Raw genomic sequence first — 16,596 nt, forward strand, 5'->3', positions numbered from 1 at the left:
AGGCTCCTCTGTCCACGGGATTTTCCTGGCAAGAACACTAGAGAGCGTGGGCATGCCTTCCTCCAGGGGATCTTCACAACGAGGGATTGACCCAGTCCTCCTGCACTTCCTGTCTTGTAGGCTATGATTTACTGGTGAGCCACAGGGAAAGCCCCACCGAGACTGGACTGGATGAAGGAGATGTGATACATGTACAGTACGGAGTACTTCTCAACCATCAAAAAGAACGAAATGAGGCCATCTGCAGCAACATGGACAGACCTAGAGAGGGTCACACTGAGTGAGGTCAGTCAGCAGAGAGGGGAAATGTCCTATGACATCCATCCTGGGTAGACTCTGAAAAGAAATCACACAAGTGAACTTGTTAGGGGAAGCACACTGATTGAAACCGCCCACCCTGGCCAGGCACCATAGTAACCATTTGCATGAGTTGTTTTATGGCAGGAGATCCTGATAAGGAATACGGAACTAATAGGCCACCACCAACCGGAAGAGTTCGGGAAAGGTCAAAAGGAAACACCGCGTGTCTATCCACTTCCCAGAATCCCCCTTGCTAGCATCCATCTTGGCTGAGCGATGCGTGCGCCACCAGGAAAGACTCTGAATTAGAATGATTGGCCAAAGACCACCCGGAAACTAATCCCATCACCATAAAACCCAAGACTGCGAGCCACGCGGCAGAGCAGTTCTCCTGGGTTCCCTTACCTACTGCTCTCCACCCGGGTGCCCTTTCCCAATAAAATCTCTTGCTTTGTCAGCACGTGTCTCCTCGGACAATTCTTTTCCGAGTGTTAGACAAGAGCCCAGTTTCAGACCCTGGAAGGGGGTCCCCTTTCCTGCAACAAACTGACAAAACAGGAACAGACTCGCAGACTGAGGACGGGGTACGGCTGCTGGGGGCAGGACGGGGGAGGGGACCGTGCGGGAGAGTGGGGTGGGCACGCGCACACCGCTGCACTTGGAGCGGATGGCCGGCAAGGACCTGCCCTAGCCCCGGGGGCTCTGCCCAGTGTCAGGCGGCAGCCTGGACGGGAGGCGGCCTGCGGGAGAGTGGGCACACGTCTGTGTGTGGCTGAGTCCTCCCGCTGGCCACCTAAAACTATCACACACTGTGTGTTAATCGGCTATGCCCCAGTAAAAAATAAAAGTGCGTTTTTTTTTTTTAAATAAGTATTTATACTCAGCAGGGACAAAGATAAACCCAAGAACTCCACACCTGACCTGCTATCAGTGCTCTCTATCTCAGAGCATGTCACCGCCATCCACCCAGACGTGGAAGTCAGAGACCTGGCTTCACGTCTGACGCCCCGCTCTCCCGCACTCCCCACATTCCACCCGTTACCAACCAAGCCTCCTCAATATCCCTCCAGCCCCAGCTCTCACCTCCACTTCTCTCACCAAGTTACCACCATCACTCTCATCTGGTGATCTTATGGAGTTCCATGCATTGGTGTAAGTGCTTTGTTCTTGTGCGATTCAGCTGCTAAGTCATGTCTGACTCTTTTCGACCCCGTGAACTGCAGCACGCCAGGCTTCCCTGTCCATCACTAGCTCCCAGATTTTGCTCAGATTCATGTCCTTTGAGTCGGTGATGCTATCTAACCATCTCACCCTCTGCCGCCCCCTCCTTTTGCCTTCAATCCTTCCCAGCATTGGGGTCTTTTCCAATGAGTTGGGTCTTCGCATCAGGTGGCCAAAGTATTGGAGCTTCAGCATCAGTCCTTCCAATGAATATTCATGGTTGGTTTCCTTTAGGATGGACTGGTTGGATCTCCTTGCAGTCCAAGGGACTCTCAAGAGTCTTCTCCAACACCACAGTTCAAAAGCATCAGTTCTTTGGTGCTCAGCTTTCTTTATAGTCCAACTCTCACACCCATACATGACTACTGGAAAAACCACAGCTTTGACTAAACAGACCTTTGTCAGCAAAGTGATGCCTCTGTTTTTCGATATGCTGCCTAGGTTTGTCATAGGTTTCCTTCCAAGGAGCAAGCGTCTTAATTTCATGACTGCAGTCACTGTCTGCCGTGATTCTGGAGCCCAAGAAAATGAGATCTGCCACTGCTTCCACTTTCCCCCCTTCTATTTGCCGTGAAGTGATGGGACCAGATGCCATGATCTTAGCTTTTTAAATGTTGAGCTTTAAGCCAGCTTTTTCACCCTCCTCTTTCACCTCCATCAAGAGCTCTTTAGTTCCTCTTCACTTTCTGCCTTTACAGTGATATCATATGTATATCTGAGGTTATTGATATTTCTCCCGGCAATCTTGATTCCAGCTTGTGCTTCTTCCAGCCCAGTGTTTCTCATGATGTGCTCTGCATACAAGTTAAATAAGCAGGGTGACAGTATACAGCCCTGACACACTCCTTTCCCGACTTGGAACCCCTCTGCTGTTCCATGTCCAGTTCTAACTGATGCTTGTTGACCTGCACACAGGTTTCTCAGGAGAGGCAAGATGGTCTTGTACTCCCATCTCTTTAAGAATTTTCCACAGTTTGTTGTGATCCACATAGTCAAAGGCTTTAGCATAGTCAATGAAGCAGATGTTTTTCTGGAATCCCCTTGCTTTCTCTATGATCCAATGAATGTTGGCAATTTGATCTGTGGTTCCTCTGCCTTTTCTAAATCCAGTTTGTACATCTGGAAGTTCTTGATTCATGTACTGCTGAAGCCTACCTTGAAGGACTTTGAGCATAACCTTGCTAGCATGTGAAATAAGCACAAATCTGTGGTAGTCTGAACATTCTTCAGCATTGCCCTTCTTTGGGAATGGAATGAAAACTGACCTTTTCCAGCCCTGTGGACACTGCTGAGTTTTCCAAATATGCTGACATATTGAATGCAACACTTTAACAGCATCATCTTTTAGGATTTGAAATAGCTCAGCTGGAATTTCATCACCTCCACTAGCTGAGCACTTACCTTCACACTCCAGGATGTCTAGCTTTAAGTGCTTTACTCCCATTAACTTGTCTCATCTCCACACTGACCCTAAGGAAGGTACACCACAGAGAGCAAGGCAGAGTCATTTGGTTCGCATCCCACATTAAGCCGGTGGAGCCTGGGTTTAATTCCAGGCAAAACGGCTCCAGATTTCAGATTTCATTTTCTTGGAGGCGTGGACACTTGCTGCCCTTTGACCACCACATTGTGACGCAGCTTCCAAATGGTCTACTCGGGTGCCTCTGGCCACCCCTCTAATTCACCTCCAGGGAGGAGGCAGAAATCACCCTCAGAGGTACATCTAAGTCATGTCACTCTCTTCCAATGGCTTTCCTGTTCTTAGGACAAAGACGAAAGCTCGCGGCTTACACGGTCTCACACAGCACCCCCACCTTGTCCCACCCTGCACTTCCTTGCTCCCTCTGCTCAGCCACGCCAGCGCCCCTTCCCACATCCTTTCCTCTCAAGGCCTTGCCTGCACTCCTTGTTCACTCAGGTACACACTCCCCATCTCCTTACGGCCTATTCACCCCTCAGATCTCACAGCAAGCATCACCCCCTCAAGAGTTCAGATTATGGAAGTGAGACTCCTTTTCTAGTGTGACAAACTTCCCTCTAAGCAATGCTTTTCTTAACTCATTGATTATTTAGAAATCTGTTGCATAATTTCCAAGGACTTCTTCCTGTTCTCTTTCTGGTTTTGGTTTCTAATTCAACTCCTTGTGATCAAAACCCTATACTGCATGATTTCAAAATCTGTTCAGGACCATCTGTTTCGGTGAATGTTCCATATTCACTAAAAAGAATGCAACTGGGGGGTGAAGTGTTTCACAAACGTTAATTAGATCCAGTTTGTTCATGGTGCTATTCTGTTGTTTTATAATATTACTAATCTTCTGTCTGCTTGTTCTACAGTATTGCAGAGAGGAGTATTAAAGACTGTAATTATAAGTGTGGCTTTACCCATTTCTCCCTTCAGTTCTATCCATTTCTACTGCATGTATTTTGAAGCTCTGATGTTGGGTGTATACACATTGAGGACTGTTACATCTTCTTGCTGAATGGTCCATACTATCATGTAATGCACCACTTTATTCCCAATAATGTTCCTTGTCCTGAAGTATACTTTGTCTGATATTAAAATCTTTTGAATGGTGTATCTTTCTCCACTCTTCAACTTTTAACCTGCCTGTATGATTATGTTTAAGGTGGTCTCTTAGTCTATAGTTGGATCTCTTTCACTCTGGTTTTCATTTGCATTTCACAGATGACATATTATGTGCTCAGGATCTTTTTATATGCCTGTTGGTCTGTCATATTTTCTTTTTTTAAGTGCCTGCTCAAGTCTTTGTCAATTTAAAAAAACCCTAAGTTATCTTCTTACTTCTTGGGTAACTTTGAATCATTACTGACCGTAGTGGATAGTGTTCAGTATCTTACATTACGTACAGTGATACTAGCTTTGCTTTAGTTTTCTCTTGTTGCCGTTCAACTCAGATGACCATTATATCTATTACTGTGGGCAAGAATCCCTTAGAAGAAATGGAGTAGCCATCATAGTCAAGAAAAGAGTCCAAAATGCAGTACTTGGATGCAATCTCAAAAATGACAGAAGATCTGTGTTCGTTTCCAAGGCAAATCATTCAATATCAGAGTAATCCAAGTCTATGCCCCAACCACTAATGCCAAAGAAGCTGAAGTTGAACGATTCTACGAAGACCTACAAGACCTTCCAGAACTAACACCCAAAAAAGATGTCCTTTTCATTATAGGGGACTGGAATGCAAAAGCAGGAAGTCAAGAGATACCTGGAGTAACAGGCAAATTTGGCCTTGGAGTACAGAATGAAGCAGGGCAAAGACTAATAGAGTTCTGCCAAGAGAACGCACTGGTCATAGTAAACACCCTCTTCCAATAACACAAGAGAATACTTTACACGTGGACATCACCAGATGGTCAATATCAAAATCAGACTGATTAAATTCTTTGCAGCCGAAGATGGAGCAGCTCTATACACTCAGCAAAAACAAGACCAGGAGCTGACTGTGGCTTAGATCATGAACTCCTTATTGCCAAATTCAGACTTAACTTGAAGAAAGTAGGGAAAACCACTAGACCATTCAGGTATGACCTAAGTCAAATTCCTTATGACTATACAGTAGAAGTGAGAAATATATTCAAGGGATTAGATCTGACAGACAGAGTGCCTGATGAACTATGGACGGAGGTTCATGACACTGTACAGGAGACAGGGATCAAGACCATCCCCAAGAAAAAGAAATGCAAAAGGCAAAATGGTTGTCTGAGGAGGCCTTACAAATAGCTGAGAAAAGAAAAGAAGTGAAATGCAAAGGAGAAAAGGAAAGATATACCCATCTGAATGCAGAGTTCCAAAGAATAGCAAAGAGAGATAAGAAAGCCTTCCTCAGTAATCAATGCAAAGAAATAGAGGAAAACAATAGAATGGGAAAGACTAGAGATCTCTTTAAGAAAAGTAGAGATACCAAGAGAACATTTCATGCAAAGATGAGCACAATAAACGACAGAAATGGTAGGGACCTAACAGAAGCAGAAGATATTAAGAACAGGTGGCAAGAATACATAGAAGAACTACACACAAAAAAAATCTTCATGACCCAGATAACCATGATGGTGTGATCACTCAACTAGAACCATACATCCTGGAAAGTGAAGTCAAGTGGGCCTTAGGAAGCATCACTACAAACAAAGCTAGTGCAGGTGACGGAATTCCAGTTGAGTTATTTCAAATCCTAAAAGATGATGCTGTGAAAGTGCTGCACTCAATATGCCAGCACATTTGGAAAACTCAGCAGTGGCCACAGGACTGGAAAAGGTCAGTTTTCATTCCAATCCCAAAGAAAGGCAATGCCAAAGAATGTTCAAACTATCGCCAATTGCACTCATTTCACACGCTAGTAAAGTAATGCTCAAAATTCTCCAAGCCAGGTTCCCACAGAACATGAATGGTGAACTTCCAGGTGTTCATGCTTGATTTAGAAAAGGAAGAGGAACCAGAGATCAAATTGTCAACATCTGCTGGATCATCGAAAAAGCAAGAGAGTTCCAGAAAAACATCTACTTCTGCTTTATTGACTATGCCAAAGCCTTTGACTGGGTGGGTCACAACAAACTGTGGAAAATTCTGAAAGAGATGGGAATACCAGACTACTTTACCTGCCTCCTGAAAAATCTGTATGCAGGTCAAGAAGCAACAGTTAGAACTGGACATGGAACAACAGACTGGTTCCAAATCTGTATTTGGAAAGGCTGTATATTGTCACCCTGCTTATTTAACTTATATGCAGAGTACATCATGAGAAATGCTGGCCTGATGAAGCACAAGCTGGAATCAAGACTGCCAGGAGAAATATCAATAACCTCAGATACGCAGATGACACAACTCTTATGGCAGAAAGTGAAGAAGAACTAAAAAGCCTCTTGATGAAAGTTAAAAAGGAGAGTGAAAATGTTGGCTTAAAACTCAGCATTCAGAAAACTAAGATCATGGCATCCGCTCCCATCACTTCATGGCAGATAGATGGGGAAACAGTGACAGACTTTATTTTCTTAGGCTCCAAAATCACAGCAGATGGTGACTGCAACCATGAAATTAAAAGACACTTACTCCTTGGAAGAAAAGCTATGACCAACCTAGACAGCATATTAAAAAGCAGAGACATTACTTTGCCAACGAAGTCCATCTCGTCAAAGCTATGGTTTTTCCAGTGGTCATGTATGGATGTGAGAGTTGGACTGTGAAGAAAGCTGAGCGCCATAGAATTGATGCTTTTGAACTGTGGTGTTGGAAAAGACTCTTGAAAGTCCCTTGGACTGCAAGGAGATCCAACCAGTCCATCCTAAAGGAGATCAATCCTGGGTATTCATTGGAAGGACTGATGTTGAAGCTGAAACTCCAATACTTTGGCCACCTCATGCGAAGAACTGACTCATTTCAAAAGACCCTGATGCTGGGAAAGATTGAAGGCGGGAGGATAAGGTAACGACAGAGGATGAGATGGTTGGATGGTGTCACCGACTTGATGGACATGAGTTTGAGGAAGCTCTGGGAGCTGGTGATGGACAGGGAGGCCTGGCATGCTGCAGTCCTTGGGGTCACAAAGAGTCGGACACAACTGAGCAACTGAACTGAACTGTTGCCCTTTACCAACCTGAAGTTCCCTTCTGTTCTTAATTTGACGAGAACTTTTTAAAGAATCATAAATGGGTGTTAATATTTGTCAAATGCTTTTTCTGCGTCTATTGTATGATCACATGGCTTTTTTCTTCTTTAGTTATGTTAATATGGCAAATTATAATGATCTATTCTCAAATGTTAAATACTGGCTACACAGGAGGGTACCTTTGAATTCCTGGAATAATCCCAATTAATCATGATATATTGTCCTTTTTTATCTTCCCAGGTGGCGCAGTGGTTAAGAATCTTCCTGCCAAGGCAGGAAGTGCAAGAAACGCACGTTCGATCCCTGGGCTGGGAAGATCCCCGGAGTAGGATATGGCAACCCATTCTAGTATTCTTGCCTGGAAAATCCCATGGACAGAAAAGCCTGGCAGGGTGCAGTCCTTGGGGTTGCCAAGAGTCTCACATGACTCAGCACGCACGTGTGCCTGTACTTCAAGGGAGAGCTGCATGCTAAAATGCTAACTAATGTCAACAGAGAAGCAGATAAGTTAAGAGTGGTATAGATTTGAGCTGGATAATCATCAATCAGGTTCAGCTCACTCATATTTTGTTTAGGATTTGAGTTCATTATATTCATGAGGCGTACTGATCTTGTAATTTTTCTTTTTTGTAATATCTTGTCTTATTTTGGTAGCATGTTTTTCCTGGCCTCATGAAACAAGATGGGAAGCATTCCCTCTTCATCTATTCTCTGGAAGGGTTTGTGTTCCAGTGGTATTACTTCTTCCTTAAATGTTTAGCTGAAACCACCAGTGAAACCACCTGGGGTCTGGAGTTTTCTCAACTGGAAGAGTTTTAATTTCAGTTTCAATATCTTTAACAGGGGTTATTCAAATTGTTCTAGTTCCTCTCAGGTCAGTTTCATTAAATTATGGTTTTTGAAGAATTTATCTGTTTATCAATGTTATCAAATTTATTGCCATAAAGTTATTTGTAATATTCCCCTTCTCTTCTTTCGGGCTTCCCAGGTGGCACTAGTGGTAAAGAACCCGCTTGCCAGTGCAGGAGACACAGGGACATGGGTTCGACCCCTGGGTGGGTAAGATCCCCTGGAGGAGGGCATGGCAACACGCTTCAGTATTCTTGCCTGGAGAATCCCATGGACAGAGGAGTCTGGCGGGCTGCAGTCCACGCACTGGCCACGCCACGCCCCCTTAACACTGTAAGACTTCTCACTGCCCCTCTTCACTACCTCACCTCCAGGGTGGGATACACAGTTCTGAGGGCCTTCGCCAGCTGTGGAGCACTTTGCCTGGCAAAGCAATAACTACTTTTTTTTACTTCACCCAAAACTCTGACTCCGTGTTTCTGTTTGGCACCAGTGAACAGAGGCTGTTTTAGCAACAATCATTTGTTTTCTTTCTTTCTCTCCTTTTAAAATTTATTTTTAAAAATTATTTATTTATTTATTTTTGGTCCCAGTAAGGCATGTGGGATCCTGGTTCCCCCCTCTGCCCCCCACATTGGAAGGTGAAGCCTTAACCAACGGACCACCAGGGAAGTCTCTCTTTTGAAAATTTCTTGATCAGTCTCACTAGGCACCTGTCAATTTTATTAATCTTTTTAAAGAATAAACTTTGCCTTTTCTGACTTTCTCTTTTGCTTTCTGTTTCATTAGTTTCTGCTCTTTATTAGTTCCTCCATTCTACTTTCTTCAGGTTTCACTCACTCTTCCTTTTCTAGACTCTTGAGTTTGAGCTTAGATCACTGATTTAAAATCTCTCTTCTTGCCTAGTATATTCAATTAAAGTCATAAATTTTCATCTCAGCACTGTTTTAGCTGTATCTCCAAAACAAATCAATTAACTAAGAGTCATTCAAATTCTTTGGTTGGTAGTGGGTGGAAAATCTTCTCTTAGGCATTAGAGAGGAAGGGGGTGGAAAAGAACACAGGGAAACATTGTCAGGTGATGGTAATGCGCCACAGGTTGACTGGAACGTTGGTTACATAGGTGTGTACACCTGTCAAAAATGCAATACTCAGACTTGCCCGGTGGTCCAGTGATTAAGAATCCACCTGCCACTACAGGGGACGTGAATTTCACCCGGGCTCCAGGAAGATTCTACGTGCTGCAGAGCAGCTCAGCCAGAGGGCCACGACGACCGAAGCCCTCGGACTCCAGAGCCCACGCTCTGCAGCACGAGAAGCCACTGTGAGGACAAGCCTGCACACCACAGCTAGAGAGCAGCCCCCACTGGCCGCAACCAAAGCCCACATGCAGCAACAGAAATCCAGCCACAAATACAGAAATGTTTCAAGATGCAGTACTCTATACTGAAAACCTGAACTGCATATAGCACTAGGAGGTAGGCATCAGTACCTTTTTGTAAATGAAAAATCTACGGCTCACGGGAGCTAACTGTGATATATAAATGTCATACATTTAGCCAGTGAAAGAGTCTGGAGTTAATAAACCTGTGTCATCAGAACCCTTGCTGTTTGCATGCTACCATACATTATTTGGGGCTTCCCCAGGAGCTCAGATGGTAAAGAATCCGCCTACAGTGCAGGAGACCTGGGTCTGATTCCTGGGTTGAGAAGATCCCCTGGAGAAAGCAATGGCAACCCACTCTAATATTCTTGCCTGGGAAATCCCATGGACAGAGGAGCCTGGTGGGCTACAGTCCATGAGGTTGCAAAGAGTCAGACACAACTGAGTGACTAACACTAACACTACACATTAGTTTATCTAGGTACTTATACACACACAGAGATTGAGAGAAAGAAAGAGACGGACAGATCCTATGCAGCATGCATTTAATATGTGGTCGGGGGGGGATGTGGAGGAGAATGGGTACATGTGTAAGCATGGCTGAGTCCCTTCACTGTTCATCTGAACTATCACAACATTGTTAATCAGCTATATCCCACTATAAAATGTTTTTGGTGTTAAAAAAAATAAAAATTAAATTTAAAAAATGCATGTGGCGGGAACTAGTCAGACTCCCCAGCAAGCTTACCTCACTGCCGTCGAACAGACAGAGGCGCACGTGTCTGCTCAGAACTTGGATGCTCACCCCTGGAAGAGGAATCACCTTGCAGCTCCAGAGGGTCAGAATCAAGGAGACACGGCTCGGTCTTGACCTGATCTGCAAGAGCAATCAGTTACGAGGAAGGTCTGCTTTTATGACTTATGAGACAAATTCACTTTCCAAGCACCTTTTGTAAAGAGTAACCATACTTACAGAGCCGGTTTTTGCATCCCACATTAGATCTCTGAAGGCCAGCTGGGAAAGTGTGAGCTCTGGCTGTAAGAAGTAACTTGCTCGAAATTGATTCCCTGCAAAAATAATTTTTCCTTTATATTCTTACAAAGAAGGAACGAAATTCAAAACCCCAAATCCATGATGTTACAGTACAAACTTAGGAAACAGACATCAAAAATACCATGCATGCTGTTTGCTAGAAACTTGCTTCCTAAGACAGACATACCAACAGAGATAAGAACAGGAAGAAACATCAAGATGGAAGCACTTAAGAGCTGATCTTAAAGCAGCTTCAGGAAAGACCTTAAGACTGTCAGGCCAGTAACATGCCCCGTGATGAAGATGACCCATTCAAATATTTTTGTAAAATTCAGAAAATCTGTAACCACATTTTGGACATTCTAGAAAAAGGGTATCATCATTAATTTTGCTTCTTTACATAAAAGTATTTTAATGCTGTTTTTCCATAATTTAGTCATGAATACTTATTACAAAATCTATTCCCAGACAGTCCCTTAACGGCAAGGAGATCAAACCAGTCCATCCTAAACGAAATCAATCCTGAATATTCACTGGAAGAATTGATGCTGAAGCTGAAGCCCCAATACATTGGCCACCTGACACGAAGAGCTGATTCAATGAAGGGAGTGACAGAGGATGAGATGGTTGGATGGCATCACCGACTCAATGGACATGAATCTGAGCAAATTCCAGGAGATAGCGAAGGACAGGAGAGCCTTGGCAGGCTGTAATCCAGGGGATCGCAGAGTCAGACATGACTTAGTAACCGAACAATAACAACAAATCTGCTGTGCTAGGAACTGGAAACACAAAGGTGAATCAGAGAAACACGTCCCCTGCCCCCATGAGCTTACAGCTCAGTGGGCGAAAATAATTAAGAAAAACAGGTAGACAAAAGACTAGATAAAATAATTATAAGCTGACTTAGATCTATAAAAGGTACTGACGTGGATGAGAGTAGGAGAACCTACAAGGAAGGTGTCTCTGGGAAGGTGGCGTTTTATCCTGAGATAGAAGCAGAGGAGGAGGTGGGTGTTTGGGGGGCACGGAGAAGAGCCTCCCAAAAGAGGAGCCTCAAAGCAGTCCCTACATAGACAACAACTCAGAGAATACAGGTGAGCCTCTCCCCAAAATCGCTGCTCTTTAAAACGAGCTAAGACTCCAAATTCCCAACGTGGGCATTCTGCATTCAATCCCTGGCCAGGGAACTAGACCCTGCATGCTGCTACTGAACGCCTCACGTGTCGAAACTAAAAAGATCTTGAATATTGTAATGAAGATCAAAGATCCTGCATGCTGCAACTAAGACCTGGTATAGCCAAATAAATAAATAAATATTTAAAAATAAAACGAGCTTATGAACAAATGGTGCCAAATACACGGCAATCCAAGAATGAATAAGAAAATAGAAACAGTGAATAGAGATAACTCCTGGGGAAAGTCTTGATGTGAAGAAAAGCAGAGAAAGGGAGGCTTCAGCCAGAGTGGGATAGGGCTGAGCAGGGCTGGTTCATAGAGGTGGTGCTTGGACTATTGCTGAGGCAAGGAGCCGGTGGGGGAGGGGAGAGCAGGCAGCAGATACAGGAGAGGGGTGCTCACTGCGAGTCCTGCTTCTGAAATAAATGAAAGGAGGCTTGGCTTCTGATAGGATCAGGGCTCCCTCCCCCTGTCACAGGCAAGATGAGGGGCAAGATGAGCATCCAAGAGATGTGAGATCCAACATCTTTAGCAACAACCTTCTCTGGCTGTGCCAGAAAAGTTAGATGTAAACCATGACGGCTTCACTCAAAGTCTGTCTGGTTGATGGACACCTGTACCTTCCTCCAGGAGCTGGAAGAGGGTGGAAGGCCTGAACCCGGCAGGAACAGCTCCCATCGTGGTCAACACATCAACGGTGTTTATCTGCTGAAGAGAGTAAAACAAAATTGACTTGCTTGCTTTCATTCAGGTTTTCTCACCTCTAGAATACGCTCTTTATCACTATAGCAACTACAACTCCCAAGACAAAAATACAAATGTCCAGACTTTAGTGGGAGAATACAGCAGTTTAACCCCCAATTATGAGATGATGCCATCGCTGATACCTGGCCTTTCCCAAGGATCTAAGCCCCATGCAGTGCTCCGGGAGCCGAGCTCTGCGCTTTAGACCGGCTGCTTCTGCGTGGTCCCTGTCAAAATGGCCTGTCCAGCCCCACAAAGGAGTGTGCCATGTCACAGATGAGCTGATACCATGACCTGATGTGCACTGAAGAATGAATGGCTTTGTGTGTGTGTGTGTGTATATATAACGTACATACACATGCACCCATGTCCATAAATAATAAATAAAGTAAAAATCCCAGAAAGGATATATTTACTAAATGGTTAGTGGTGATTACTTATGGAAGGAGTGGGGTTTCATTTCATTATGTAACTTTTTAAATGATAGGATTATGGGTAGTTTCTTACTTTTTTGAGCTTTTTGGAATTTTTAAATGTTACAAAACTAACAATTGTCTTTACCCAAATGATGGAAAATTCAAGCAGAATCAAGGTGAGACATTTCCAAGCCCTCAAATCTACTCTTCTGAACAGAAAAGACTTAATGGGAAATGTTACTCAGAGTATAGACTTACTAAACCAGAGGTGTGTATCAATGTTCTGTGCATTCCAGGCCCTGTACCCACTTAAGATCCAACGCTTTCATTTAAAGTTGTTTTGAATCTGAACTCTTACCAGAACTATTAGGTAACAAAATGAGGCGTTATTAATAAGATGAAGTGAAAAGTGCAAGTGTTAGTCGCTTGATTGTGTCCGACTCTTTGTGACCCCATGGACTATAGTCTGCCAGGCTCCTCTGTCCATGGGGTTCTCCAGGCAAGAATATTGCAGTGGGTTGCCATGCCCTCCTCCAGAGGATCATCCCAACCCAGGGATAGAACATACGTCTCCTGCACTGCAGGCAGATAAGCACTGAGCCACCAGGGAAGCCCCATTAATAAGACAGGAGATACCAACCTCTGAGATGGCTTTCCGGACAGCACTCCAGTGAGAATCGGTTCTAGGGAGACAGAGTAGCTAGGTGAGTGCAGGGAAAGTTTATGCCTGTTCACTCAGTCAGAGAACTTCATTAATCAAAGAACAAAGCATATCATTGTATCTTCTGACAATCTAACACTGCTACATGAAACTAAGAATAATATCACATGCTAAAAGTAACCACAAAGTTAAAGTTGTAATGACCTTTAAGCAAATGGTAATGAGAAAAGCTCCCAAACTATAAGTTGTTTCCATTTCAAGAAATTCTTCCATTATTTATAATAGTAAAGATAAACAAATAAAACATTTCATGAACCTGCTTTTATGTCCCCTCACACCATTTTACCTTTGCTTGACTTCTGGTCCTTCTGCTGCTTCATCCCCTACCTCTGTATCTTCTTCACTGCCTTCTTCACTTGATTCTTGGCCTTCTTCTTTATTATAGGGCTGAAAAATAGTATGAAATATGAAGTGCCTTTTACCTAATGGGAAAATCAACCAATAAATGTACTTTCAGAAAGATCTGAGTGTAGGTAGGGATTTAGTATATGACAGACATATCAAAAATCAGTGGATAAAAGCTCAAATAATGATGTCATTATTTGAAAAAAAGTACGAGGATAAAGGTACAGAACAAGTTTAATTAACATAAGTGCCAGATGGAACTGATTCAAATGTAAAAAAAGAAGAAAAGATATAAATAAAAGAACTACAGAAGTGTTAGAAGAAAATAATCTTGAGATGGGGGAATCCTTTCCACTCATGATAGCAAAACCAAAAATCATAAATAGAACACTGACAGATTTAACTACCTAAAGGTAAATCTGGTTGAAAGTCAACAAAGATGATATCTGCTTCAAGTTTCCAAGGCTTAATATCCTTATTATAAGATAATAGAAAAACTCTGCCATAGCAATACAATTTTCAAAAATCCCTTTGAAAAATGAATTAAAAAGGCAAATTTCAAAGAATAAATAGAAATAGAAATAAATAAAGCAAGTGAAATGACACTCAACCTCACTAGCAATACAGTAAATGCAAGTGAAAAACAATAATGAGCCCATTTTATTTTTGGTCATCACTTTGGCAAAAAGACTGATGACAGCCATCAATGGCAAGTGTGCAGACAAACAAATATTCTCAGCTGCTAGGGATGGGAGTCCAAATAAGAATAACTTTCCTAATTTGCAAAATGGCAAATTTTATCAAAATACCAAGGTGTAAACCCTTTGCAGCAGCAATGAGCATCTAGGAATTTATTTAAGGGGAATAATGGGACAGGGTTATGTGCAGACTGATCACAACGCAGGTTCTTCTTTTCCAAGAGTCCCTGATTATAGCAATGAGTGAAGCTAAAAGGGGCTTCCCAGGTGGCTCAGTGGTAAAGAATCCTCCTGCCAATGCAGGAGAGACGTGGGTTTGATCCCTGGGTCGGAAAGATCCCCTGGAGAAGGAAATGGCAACCCACTCCAGTATCCTTGCCTGGAAGTTCCCACAGACGGGGAGCTTGACAGGTTACAGTCCATGGAGTTGCAAAGATTCGGACATAACTGAGCATGCACGCAACCTAAGAAAACTACATTTTCCAAGCCCTCCTCACAGCTAGGTGTTGTCAAGAAACTAAACGCTGGTCCAGGAGATATAACTGGAAGCTTTTTGTGTAACTTCCAGGAAACCTTCTATAAAAGACTGCAGCTCTTGCCTTTTGACTTCTTCCTCACTTCTCCTCCCTCTCTGCTTGGAATTGTTAAAAGATATAGCTGCCAACCTAAAGAGATAACAACCCTAGGGACAGCTGATGGCACCTAACCACAGAGTAAAATATTGCTTCTGTTGTTTAATCACTGTCATGCCAGACTCTTTTGCAACGCTATGGACTGTAGCCCACCAGGCTCCTCTGTCCAAGGGATTTCCAGGTAAGAAAATCCCATGGACAGAGTGAGTGGCCATTTCCTTCTCCAGGGAATCTTCCCGACCCAGGGGTCGAACCTGTGTCTTCTGCATTGGCAGGTGGATTCTTTACCACTGAGCCACCAGGGAAGCCCCGAGTAAAATACGAGGTAGGGCCTTGCCATCCCTTGACTGCCCATCTCCACACTTCCTCCATATGCAAGAGAAACGTGCGTCTACCTTAGTTAGGCCACAGTTTGGAGGACTTTAGCTCTAATGGAAGTTAACCCCAGCCTCCATGCAATGTCACTTCGAGCTATAGACTGCTGCTGCTGCTCTGCTCAGCTGCGTCTCTCTGTGACCTTGTCAACTGTAGCCTGCCAGGCTCCTCTGTCCAAGCAACTTTTAAAATATTTTATTTACTGGTTGATTCACTGATTGACTGAATTTTGGCTGTGCTGAATCTTCACTGTGAGCGGGGGCTAATCTCTACTTGCAGTGTGTGGGCTTCTCACTGTGGTGGGTTCTGTCATTGCAGAACATGGACACTCAGTAGATTTGGTTTTCAGGTTCATAAGTGTGGGTTAAGTAGTTGTGGTATACTTTACATATAAGTTATATATAACTTAAATATAAGTTGAGGCATAGCTTGAACCTGCATCCCCTGCATTGGTAGGCAGACTCTTAACCACTGGACCACCAGGGAAGCCCCCAAAGTGGGGCAGTCTTGCAGGACTGCGCTCTTATCTCGTGGGGTCTGTGCTAAGTCCAGGAGTTGGTGCCAGAAGTGAACTGCATTGTTGCATACCTGGTTGGCTTCAAAAAAACAGTGTGAAAAACAACATGTATCTGGTGTCCAAAAAAAAAACCCCACACAGCTAGTGTCAGAAGTGGTATGAGGAAAAACAAGACATCTCAGTGTGGTTACTAGAAAATTTTAAATTACATTTGTGGTTTGCACTATAGTTCTACTGAACAGCACTGATCTATATATGTGGGACAGCAAATGACCATGCCATACTATGAAATATGAAAGAACTAGGCAACCAACATGCATATACACTATGTTCACATCTTAGTAAAGGATCATGTATTTGTGGAAGGTAAGAAAAGTTAACTGCAGTTTTCTTTGACAACAAAAAATAAATGTCTATTCATTTTTTTTTTTTTTTTTTTGTCTATTCATTTTTATGATCAACACGAATCCACAGTGTATCTTCATTGTGTGATGACATGCTGGAGCTCACCTGCATAAAAGCAGATCACTATGATTACTGCTCAGTCACTCAGTACAC

At 43.4% G+C, this 16,596-nt stretch overlaps 1 protein-coding gene across 3 annotated transcripts in view; it reads right to left on the reverse strand.

Moving 5' to 3' along the window:
- NPHP1 (nephrocystin 1) overlaps positions 1-16,596 on the reverse strand; it is a 67,191-nt gene that overhangs the window by 30,769 nt on the left and 19,826 nt on the right. For 2 of the 3 annotated variants that reach the window (XM_061156038.1, XM_061156040.1), the window contains exons 7-11: positions 13,758-13,858; positions 13,391-13,433; positions 12,211-12,298; positions 10,352-10,446; positions 10,127-10,255 (exon numbers count right to left, since the gene is read on the reverse strand). In XM_061156038.1, the coding sequence (XP_061012021.1) occupies positions 10,127-10,255; positions 10,352-10,446; positions 12,211-12,298; positions 13,391-13,433; positions 13,758-13,858 (456 nt within the window). The remainder of the gene's footprint in view (positions 1-10,126; positions 10,256-10,351; positions 10,447-12,210; positions 12,299-13,390; positions 13,434-13,757; positions 13,859-16,596) is intronic. The other variant, XM_061156039.1, reaches the window with a different exon arrangement.

Source organism: Dama dama, chromosome 11 (genome assembly GCF_033118175.1).
Source record: "Dama dama isolate Ldn47 chromosome 11, ASM3311817v1, whole genome shotgun sequence".
Classification (NCBI taxonomy): Eukaryota; Metazoa; Chordata; class Mammalia; order Artiodactyla; family Cervidae; genus Dama; species Dama dama.